This window comes from Amborella trichopoda, chromosome 13 (assembly GCF_054954075.1).
Source record: "Amborella trichopoda isolate Santa Cruz 75 chromosome 13, AtrichopodaSantaCruz75HAP2 v2.0, whole genome shotgun sequence".
NCBI classification, from domain to species: domain Eukaryota; kingdom Viridiplantae; phylum Streptophyta; class Magnoliopsida; order Amborellales; family Amborellaceae; genus Amborella; species Amborella trichopoda.
The window spans coordinates 1,657,593-1,669,144 of record NC_142348.1 but is presented as its reverse complement, the minus strand read 5'-3'; the positions used below and the strand labels follow the sequence as shown (position 1 = coordinate 1,669,144).

General features: G+C 37.3%; 1 protein-coding gene across 1 annotated transcript; it reads left to right on the top strand.

Moving 5' to 3' along the window:
• Positions 1-906: 906 nt before the first annotated feature.
• LOC18428302 (RGG repeats nuclear RNA binding protein A) lies at positions 907-9,531 on the top strand. Its single transcript, XM_006837338.4, has 7 exons — positions 907-1,304; positions 6,265-6,580; positions 6,958-7,026; positions 7,302-7,434; positions 7,664-7,822; positions 8,379-8,441; positions 9,121-9,531. Exons 1-7 carry the CDS (start codon positions 1,139-1,141, stop codon positions 9,301-9,303), a joined length of 1,089 nt encoding a protein of 362 aa, XP_006837401.1. The 5' UTR covers positions 907-1,138; the 3' UTR covers positions 9,304-9,531.
• The last annotated feature ends 2,021 nt before the right edge of the window (positions 9,532-11,552 follow it).

The following is an 11,552-nucleotide window of genomic DNA, read 5'->3' as shown; positions in this document are numbered from 1 at the left end:
TCAAATGTGGCTTTACAATCAATTTTCAATGTTGACTATAAATTTTAAAGCTCAAAAAATGGTATAAATCTGGCAGATTTGTGAATAATAATGTGTTACACTACACACTATCTTTAGAGCTTGAAATTGTATTTTTTTACAACCATAATAGTAACGACCACTAATTGATTTGAAGGTTTTTCGATACTATAATTATACTTTTTAACGAGTTTTGAGGTGAAGCTTTACTTATTTTGATAAAGCTGTAGCCTTATCAAAATATATTTCAAAAAGTTAACCTCCTAAGTTTGTACAAGAGCAATATATAAGCATCTAAGAACTCAAAATTAGCTTTATTTTTTAAATTACTCATATGGTTATATACTCAAAGATCCCAAAGCTTGTATTAAAAAAAAATTATCCCAAGTAGGTGTACACTAACATACTCTGGCATGGACATTGTAGATGTGTTCACATATATGCAGTTCATGCGCTTGATAGATAATAGGCTTGGCATCGGGTCGGGTGGGTTTAGGACTGATTGGGTCAGCCATACTCCAAAAAATGATACGAGACCCATCCAAACTTAAAGATATAGCGTGGACTCGGACCCGATCGGATCCAATCAAAAAATTAAAATATTTCTATATTTAACTATATTTAATTATATAAATATATTGGGACTCAAAAAATGTTACTTCATCTGGACACACACCCAGACCGAACCAAACCCTGATAGTACTCGTGTCCAATTTTTTAGACTCAGACATGGATAGGGTCTACCCCTGGGTCCCGGTCCATTGCGACTCCTTTATTGATAAGATCATAAGAGTACTGTTATATATAATAAGAACTGTACGGAATAGGGTTTCTGCTCTCGCTAGAGTGCTATATAAACCCTGTAGGGTATGGGCGCTTCTTCTTTTTGCCCCTCTCGTTTTAGTTTTCGCCTCTCTGTTGACTGCTCTCCCTCATTGCAGAGTCCGCGTCCCTGTCTCTCTCGAGCTCTAGAGAGTCTTCTATATGGTAGATATACCCTAAAAAAGGCCATCTTTTATCAGTCTAGGTATCCATAGAAGCCAAACCCATGTCTCAGAATCTCTAGAGCTTGTTGTGTTCTCAGCCTTTGTGCATAAAGCAAGCTTATTTTGCATCAGAAATGTCTACTGTTAATCCCTTTGATTTATTGGGTGACAACGATAACGATGACCCATCGCTTCTCATTACTTCTCAGGAGATGAAGGGTGCTTCTAAGAAGCCCACTGATAAGCAACCACCCTCACAAGCTAAGCTTCCTGCTAAACCCCTTCCTCCTGCCCAAGCAGGTAACTTTTATTCATTATATTTATGTTTTTAGTTTTTTGTATGAATATTTGTTGGCTGATCATGAATCTTTGCTTTTTAATCGTCTCTGTTGTAGTTTTTGGTTTTTTTATATTCAGAGGATTTTTATCTTTTATGTTGCATTGTGAGCTATTCTGTATTTTAGGTTCCGTGATTAGTTGCTCTTTTTTCGCATGTTCTGCTATGCCTGTATTTCTCCTTTCCATACTGATTTTGGTAATGTACATTTGGGATTTTACTTAGGTTTTTTGTTCATTTGTATCTTTTTTTTTTCTTTAAACTTTTAGGTTCATCAGCCCTATTGAGCCTTGATTTGAAGTAGTTTTTTTCTCTTTGCTACCTTTTTTCTGTCATTGATGAATTCATTATCTTATTCATTTATTCGAATTTATTTGCTTTGTATGATTTTGGATTTTCCCAATGGTTTGGTTCACTTGGTGTTGTGAGTGTTTATGAGATAGTAGCTTTCATGTTCGGCCAATGTTCATTATGCCTTTTTCTAATAATGCATGTTAATGATTTTGGAAGTTTGTGTCTATTATTCAAGCTGTGTTCAATATTTATTATGAATCAAAAAGATTGAGTGGTAAAAAAAAAATACATAGGTCTATTTATTGACTCGAGTATGTCATTGCTATTATTAGTATTGTAATGTTGGCTCGAATAGGTGCTATACTTCCAATCCAATGACGTTCTTGCTATTTCAGAAACTAAAACATCCCCAGCCTAACTAAAACACCCAACCAAAAAAAAGAAAAGAAAAAGAAAAAAAGGGAAAAAAAAAAATTTACTGCTCTTTTAGTCTATTTTCTCCCCCCTCTATCCCTATCTTCTTTTGCTTCTTGATATTTATCTTCTTAATTCCTCCTCTCTCGCTTTTACATCTTTTTGTTCCTCGACTTTGCTGCAACCCTCTCCCCCTCTCGGGCACTATCTCATATCTGGCTTCTATCTTCAGCCTCTAGTTTTTCTTCTTGTTTCCTCTACTTCTCATTCCTTCTCTTCCCCCATCTCCTCATCCCTTACATCCCATTGTCTTCCATCCAATCCTACAACCTCCCCCATGTCTTTTCCAGTCACCTTGCTCTTATGTTTGGCTACACTCCTTTCTGGAAGGACTGCAGAACCTATAGTCTGGTTTTACTTCAGCCTTACTCAGCTGGAGCTCTTCACTATGCTCCCAGGGATGAAGTCTCCCAAAGAGGGCCGTAGTACTTGCTTCCGCGATGCCCACCCTACTCCCCCCAGTCTTCCAGGCTCAGTTTCATCTCCCCACAGTTTATGGATGAGATCTTTGTAGATCCATCTATAGGCTACCACAGTGGCACCTCGGAGGGGTTCAATACCTCCAGGTCTGAAGAAGATATATGTCATTTGCAATACACAGACGAGACCATTGTCTTCTTTGATACTTCCTTTGCTCAAAATTGACAAACTGTGATTATCCTCAGATGTTTTGAACTGGCCTTTGGTATGAAATTATACATGTGAAAATCCAAGAATCCATGTCCTAGAGGCTCATCTTCAAATCTTAACAGATAGGCTCGGATGTTCCATTAACACTCTCTCAACAAAGTATCTAGGCCCTTCTGTTTTGTGCTGGGCAACCTAGGAAAGCTCTTTGGGATCCCATTGTGGGAAATTCCAAAGAAATTTGGCTTATTGGAAAGGTTGTTTTCTTGCCCTTTGTGGCAGAATTACCCTCATCAAGTATTTTCATCCAATATCCCGATCTATGCCTTGTCTGTTTTCATTATGCCAGCCTCCACCGTCAACATACTCAACAAATTGATCCGAGCCTCCCTATGGTCCTTTGTCATTTCTAAGAATAGGATTGCCATCCAAGCCACGTTATTCTCTATTTGGAAGGAGTGAAACTTTTGTCTCTTTCGGGAAGCTAGAAGTACTTCAACAACAACTGCAAAGAAGGCGAGATCACTCACCATCTTCTGGGGTTCTAGCTGCAAATCGGAGGCTTCACATCATTGGACTTCAAAAACAATTGGTTAGACATTTTGAAGTCTAAACACCTCAAGCGTCCTTGCTCGAGAAAATGGACCACCCACTCCAAGGCACAATCAAAGTCAACATAGATGAGTGCTCTTTGGTTAATCTGGGTCTGTGCAGAGCTGGAGGCTGCAGGAGATTCCAACGACAATACTATTCTCATATTCTCCATCCCTATTAGGTACAGAGATTCCAATTGAGCGGAGGCCACTGCCTTGCTTGAGGTGCTCAAAAGATTCAATCTTAATAGGGGAAACAACTTAATAGTTGAGGCCAACACTCGGAATGTTATCATATGGGCCCAATATCTCTGAACCTCCTTGGAGATTGACCCACATTTTCGACCATGTTCACTTTCTTTGCAGGCCACTTCAAGTCGACTGCTGACATTCTTGGAGGAAAAGGAACCAGCATGCTGATCTGCTAGCAAAACAAGGGGCACAGTCTACTCCAACCCAGACACAACAATGAAGAACTTTGTCTCCTCCTCCTTTCCCCTCTTCTCTTCACCCCTTCTCTTCTCCACTTTTCTCTCTTCCAAGTCTTGTCACTCTCTTCTCTTCTCCTCTTTTCTTTCTCACTTTTCTCTCTCTTCTCCTCTTTTCTTTCTCACTTTTCTCTCTCTTCTCCTCTTTTCTCTTTATTCCCCTCTTCTCTCTCTACTCTAACCTAAACACAGCAGTAAAGATCTTTGTCTCCTCTCTTCTCTTCTCCTTTTTTTCTCTCTTCTAAGTCTAAGCTCTCTCTACTTGTCCGCCTCTGGTTCTCATCTATATCCTCACTCTCCCTCACCTTTCACTTACTTCTCTCTCTTTCTTGAATATCTGACTTTCATTTACACACTCCCTTATTTTATGTGATCATCATCTTTTTTGCACGAGCACCCAACTTGTAGGATGCTAGCACTCACGTCTTGTGAGAATATTATAACCTTTATATTAATGTGAATAAATACTGTCACTGTCTCAAAAAAAAAATCCACTCCAATGAAAAATGCTGTTCTCAAGGTTGGAATTGAGGGGACCATTTGAGCAAATGACCTTATCTGTAACACTTCTTGAGTTACATCCTCTAGTCCTGACCTCCAATATCGGGATAGGACTTTTGTAACTAAATTTTTACACCTCCAATACAGCTCTGGATTTTGGGGATTAAATGTTAACAAATAGGTTATCGCCGTTGATCTGTAATTTACTGTATTATACTAATATTTGTTTCATTGCATTGGTTGGTTGGTCCCAAACTAAGTGGTAAGCAGCTTTCTTTTTCCCACCAGTCTGCCATTTATAGGTTGAAATCTTGTTGAACCAATGATCATTCAGAGCGGTATTTACCATTTAGATCTTTGATTTTGAGACAATCATCTTGAATTAGAGAGATTACTGTGATGGCAGCTTTAAAGAGCAAAAATTGTGCATACTTGGCTGGTCGGTGAGTGAGTCAGTACTAGTTTGGTCGTGTAAAGTTTGGAAGTCCTACCATGAAATCTTCGAACATATTTTTGAGTGAGAACTAGAATATGTCGGCAGGTCGGCCTGCACATTGTTTGAGATTTTTGTCGTTGACTTACATGACATTCAGACAACCATACTCTCAATAAGTCGCTTAACTTGGGTTCTAAAAGATAGATTTCAGCAGTTTCAATAAGACGAGGCTCATTCTAAGGAGGTTGATATTCACGTATTGTAGTTAGAATCTGCAAAAATTACGAGTGCCCTATCGAGTTCTTCAATTTGACTTGAACAAATCCAGGCCATTTTGGTGTGTCCTTCAGCTTCCCATGCCATAGGTGGAAAGAAGAAAAATTAGATAAGTCTGACATGAGAAGCATTGAAATATGACCTGACTCATTCCCTCAGTGTTAATTGTTGGAAGAGCGCGTCCTCAATATCTTTGCTATATCTCCTAATCAATGTTGTCTTGACCATAGAGGGTAAAGGACAGGAGAAGAATAACAGATGGTGTGATTTCTTTTCTGATGAATATAATACTACAAGTTTGAGCGGTAGAATTTTAAACTACCCGTTAGTGAAGTTTGCCTAGTGGACAAGATTAAAATAATGGAGGTCATATTTGTTTAAACGCATTGCGCGAGTTTTAGTCTATAATTTTGGTGATATCAACCAGAAAAAAGATAGGATAACTGTAATAATAATTACAGTTATTATTCTGCCTGCCTTATAAATTTTAGACCTCATAAGCACACAGGAGTGTGATGTTTTAGTAATTTTTTTTTAGGGATATGTGATGCTCTAGTAATTTTCTAGCTAAGGTTTGCATATTGTGCCATGTGTTGTTTCCTTTCTGGTCTGAAACCAACTATTTGAATCAAAGGCTGAAATTTTTTATATGTAACATGATATAATCTTACATTACAATAAAAAATGATATGATGATGCAATGTTTTAAAAACAAGGATTCAAGCTTGGACTCACCAGGGTCCCAACCCTGAGTCATCCACTGACTCAGCTGAGTTGGATAGTTGCATGTCTGACTTGACCAAGTATTTGGACAAAATACAAATGGGGACCGGACTCCTTGAGGATCGTCCAAGTTTCGGTCTTTTTAATCCCGACCGGGTTTTGAACACTGGTGATTTGATATATCTTCTCCTTGCATTTTTATTATATTGCATGTAGCTTGAACAAGGATATCAAGTCTCAAGGTATTTGGTGAAGTTGAATGTTCTTATCTTGCCCTTTACTCGAATACTTTAAGCTCATTTTCTAATAAAAATAAGTAACTCTTATTCCTTCAAATTAGTGGTATGCACAAGAAATAAGATTGACATTTTGGTTTTGGTGCTATGAAATTATCTAGTTCTTTTTGTTACTTCCAAAACTTGAGGCTGTTAAATGTTACATGTTGTATGTATTACTTCATTCGCAGCTTGTATATGGTTCTTTTCTGACAGATCCCATTCATTTTTTATAGTGAGAGATTCAAAAGCTGAAGCGGGTCCTGGGCGTGTTGGGGCCCGTGGCGGTGGGCGTGGATTTGGGCGAGGTCGTGGGCCCGGCTTTAGTCGGGAGTTTAACAACAATGGAGCTCAACAAACCAATGGCGTTCCAGGAGGATATGGTGGAAATGAAGATGGAGAGGTTGGTAAGGCAGAGCGAGGTCGTGGTGGCTATGGCGGGGACCACACTCCCTATCGTGGTGGCCGCCGCGGTGGCTTTAATAATGGGGAAAATGGAGATTTAGATCGCCCTAGAAGGCAATTCGAACGGCGCAGCGGGACTGGGCGAGGGTATGTGTTTCGCCTTCTGCATTTGTGGCCTAATTATCATCTTGCCAATGACTCCCTTCTTTTGTTTTGAAATTATTCGTTAAGGGAGATATCTAAATAGAACCTGAAACTCTGCTTCCTGAGTCATTCTGGTGCTTTAGGAATTTGAGTTTTCAAAACAATCCTTGGACCTTTCTTTTAAAAAGTGATCATTTTGACCTTGTTCCATACTTTGAAAGACATTTATCTGTTATTTAAAAAGAAACGTTAGGTTTCTTAGAATAATAGAGCTTCACTGTTGTTCTTATTATGCTTAGGGGTAGTTTTTCCATTTAATTAAGTATTTTTGTCTCTGGTCATTGAATGTTTGGATCCAAATGCTGCCTTCTGTTATATAGAAATGAGTTTAAACGTGATGGAGCTGGTCGTGGAAATTGGGGGGCCCCAATTGATGAAGGAGCTGTCCAGTAAGTACTTATTTTCTCCTGAATACATAATCTTACTCTCCTCTCCTGAAGATATAATCTGTGTGTGTGTGCACGGGCACATGCGTGCGTTTGTGTGTGCATGTCTGTGTGGGTGGGTGTGTGTGCATGTGTGTGCGCATGTGCGTGTGTGTGTTGGTTTTGGCGTCTTTGTAGCATCTTTGTATCTGTGTTTGATCCAAAACTTAGCTCATTTATATCCATGTTGTAAATTGCCTATGATGCGTAATTTCTATTTGTGAATCTTTATGGATTAGGGAATCTGAGGAGGTTGTTGGTGAAAATGGTAAGGTCACAAGTCCAGAGAAGCCATCAGAGGAGGAAAACAATGCAGCTGTTAATAAAGACAATGCTGTGAATGAACCGGAACAGAAGGAACCTGAAAATAAGGTAGAAGGCCAGTAATATAACAAGTGCTTTATTATGAAACAAACAGGAATAATTCTCCTTTTTAGTAATTTATGGTAAATCATCTTGGATTACATTCTCATAAACCTGTGTGTGTGTGTGACTGAGAGAGAGAGAATTTAAATATAATGGTTCGCGTTATTTACCATAAATTATTCAGTTTACTACTGTTAAACTCCTCGCAATTGAGATTTGTTTCCTTTTTGCACAGGAAATGACTCTTTCTGAGTATGAGAAGGTGCTGGAGGAGAAGAGAAAAGCTCTCCAAGCACTGAAGAACGAAGAAAGGAAGGTGAATTTGGACAAAGACTTCGAGTCCATGTTGCAGCTTTCTGATAAGAAAGCAAATGACGATGTTTTCATTAAATTGGTGAGCTTGTGTTCATCTTATCTCTCGGTTGTTCATGAACCGTATGTTATTTGTTATAAATATAGTTACAAATTTGCAATACTTTTGGCTTTAAAAAAGCGGAATTTATTAAACTCTATATTGCATTCGAACTATTTAACATTTTACCCATCTCTTTTGATCTAATTTCAAATAGCCCATCAAATGATATATCAAAATGGGTTTTGAAATTTATCAAATTGCTTGTGGTAAAATGTTTAATTGTTCATCTTTTTGGTCTATTTTGATAATCTCCTTAAAAGCCCTAAATAGTTATATATTATGCACATGGCCCTTATTACATTGTTCATCTTATCTCTCGGTTGTTCATCTTTTCGCCATGGCCCTTATTACATTTGAGAACCTATTTATGCACAAACTGTAAACCCCTAATTAGCTACTAATATTATTAGCTTTGGATGTAGTGCTTGTTTTGTAATATCTCTGTAACACCTCATCCTATTCTGACAATGATATTTTATCCCATTATAAAATGGCTTTAATGGTTTCTTGTCTATCCTTGTGCTCATCTTGTTAGGGTTCTGAAAAAGATGCAGCTCGACGAAAGGAGATTGCTGAGAAGGAAGAAAGGATAAAAAAGGTGAGCACTGCTGAATAAGATTTATATGCAGGTTTTTAAATTTTATGACGACACTCTGAAATCCTTTTAAGTTGATTTTAGGAAAAGATTGATACGTTTACTCTTCTAAATGATCGGAAATCACACCTATCCTATTACAGACATTTTTTCCTACATATATAATTTGGTAATATGTAAGGTGCAAAATTGAATTTTGCACTAAGGACAGGACATATATGTGGGGCAAAGTACTAATTGTACCATACCAATCTATCTTTTATATTAATCTACACTGATCTCCATGAAGTTGTTATTCTTACTAATGGCAAAAATCACCCCAATCAAAAGAACATTCCTGTGAATGAAGAAAAAGAAGGGGGAAAAAGTGCTTGCCATGTGGTGTTTGTACCATAGCAAATCTTTAATGTTAATCTGTACTGATCTCCATTATAGACCCCAATCACCCCAACCAAAAGAACTTGGCTGTAAATAAGCAGCAAGTAGTAGAAGAAGAAAACCGGCAGAGAAAAACAAAAAAAAAAGGTTCATTTTAAAAAAACAAAAACAAAAAAAAGGTTGTTCTATGGTGTTGGTTAGGTTTTGGTCAGTGGAGAGCCTCAGCTTCCCTATCATCTCTCTCTATCTCTCTCTCTGCATTTGAAGTTATTGATTCATTCTTTTTGGTGACTATCCTTGCTAGTCTGTTAGTATCAACGAGTTCTTGAAGCCTGTTGATGGAGGGAGGTACTATAGTCCAAGAGGTCGTGGACGAGGCCAAGGACGTGGCGGTTTTGGAGGTGGGATTTCAAGCAATAGCACAAACAGTATTGCTGCTCCATCCATTGAAGATCAAAACCAGTTCCCCACTCTTGCTGCTAAGTGAGAATTTCCAAATTTGCTGTTCTGTTTTTGTTTTTGTTTGTCCTTTTCTCTTCCCTTTCTCTGTCGTTGTTAAAAGAGTTGTTGAATGCCGGTATCCAAAAGAATAATGGGTTATCCTCTATCTAAGATGCCGGGTATGACATCTTTAATGGGGTATCCTTGGGTGTCTTGTTGCGTTTTGTCAAGGAGATTCTTTTGGCTTAAGTTATGTCATAATAACAATTTGGTCTCTCTCTCTCTCACTCTGATATATGGGGACTTACGGTAAGGTGTGGCCGTTGATAGGTAGAGTAGAGTAGAATGACATACTTATAAGTTGATCTCAATTAGTTGGAAAAAGGCTTTGGCAATGATGATGGTCTTTCACTCTCTCTCTCTCACCAACACACTGGACAACTATTGACATGCTTGACATAGGTCTGTTAATAGACCAGGCAAGCCCAAGCTCTGGCCTGAGCCTGTGCCCGGCCCGAAATAGTGTGGGGTAGGCCGAGATCTGGTTTGATCATGATAAGGATGCCCGAGTCCGTCTGGACTGGACAAATTATAATGCAATTGATGGGGGGATATGCAGTTTGTGTGCAATAAATAAATGAAACCTATTTGCTATACAATGGACGTTTGATATCTCTTATGATGAATTATGCTGTGGGTATCTTGATGTATATGTCTATTGTATGAAATTCCTGTCATCTATCTTGCATTTAGTTCGATTCTTTTGTAGTTTAATTTGCCATTCGTAAAAAAAATTTTTAAAATAAAAATAAAACTCTCATTCGGGTCGGCTGGGTAAACTGACCATCTGAAAAATTGGTCCAGATTGGTGCATCCGAAGGACAAAAACTATAAAATAAAATAGAGAAAAAAACATGTAATGTGTGGGAACTGTGAGATGTATAATGTGATTGGTTGGGTGGTCAGGCTGGCAGGCAGCCGCACACCATGATATTTTATTATCCAGAATTATCATTTAGTAGCCTATACAGGTATAAGTATTAGGACTTGTATAATAATTTTATGATTTTAAGACTTGTATTAGGATCATTACCCACCTTTCAAAAGAAGAACTTATAAGGGACATCCATAATTTATTAATTTCAATAATAAATTATATTATAACTGTGGATTGCCGGTGATAATGACTATATATAAATAATCTTTGCAGTATATGTTGAGGGATTGTCTATAAATAGACTATTCATTTTTGTGTACATAGAGGTCACAATCATTGTTGTCCATTAAATTTTAAAATGGATGGTTGTAAGAGAGTCATTGTCTATTAAATTTTAAAATGGATGGTTATAAGAGTGCTATTGAATATACGCAAAGTTCTAAAAAATGGTTCACTTCAAACTATCCAATTTGACATCTAATGAGTGTGAATGATTATGATTTTTATGTACAAAAGGATAAATGGTCCTTTTATAGATAAATGATCCTTTTATAGATAATCTCATATGTTAAGGCCAAAAAAGTAAACTTGTGTTGGAGCATTGTCATTGATTCACTCTATGAAATCTATCTGGGAGTACTTCGTTGACTGCGATTTTTTTTTTGCAATGTGACATCCTCGACTTAGGGACAAACTTCTAAAAAAAATCTTATCAAACTTTTATTAAAAAAAAAAAAAGAAAGAAAGAATTTTATATAAAATATATATTTGCCTATAATATTTTAAGATTCAACACAGGCAATCTAATTTGACAGTTAGATCTAAGAATTTAGGAACTCAAAATTTTATTTTTATTTATTAAAATAATTATTCAATAACTTTAAAGTATCCCAAACTTTCAGTATCAAGGAATTTCCCTTCTGCCTAGCGGAGCAAGTATACAGTTTGCTCCCACAGGAATACTATGTACACGCTTATAAGAACCCAAAATGTTTTCTGCGTTATATAGACATAAATATTTGATAAACGTGCTGTTTATTAGGTAAAGGCGGGCCTGTTCTCTCTAGAAATAATTCTAAGAGGCCACGTGTCCGGATATGCGGCCATCTTTGAAAGCCATCACTAATGCTTCCTTTTTTCGAAGGATAAAAAGTGGTTGCCTTTTGTCTAAGGTTTGTATATTACAAGATCATTTATCATAGTTATGAGGAGATCATAATTGTTTCTAGTTCATGCCTCACAAATTTTGGGATTTTTTTGTTTTTTTTTTTTTAATTTTGAGTATGGTGGAAGACACACTTATACTACCTGATTTAAAATTTGTCGGATCAATAATTATGACTTCTTTGTACTAAAAG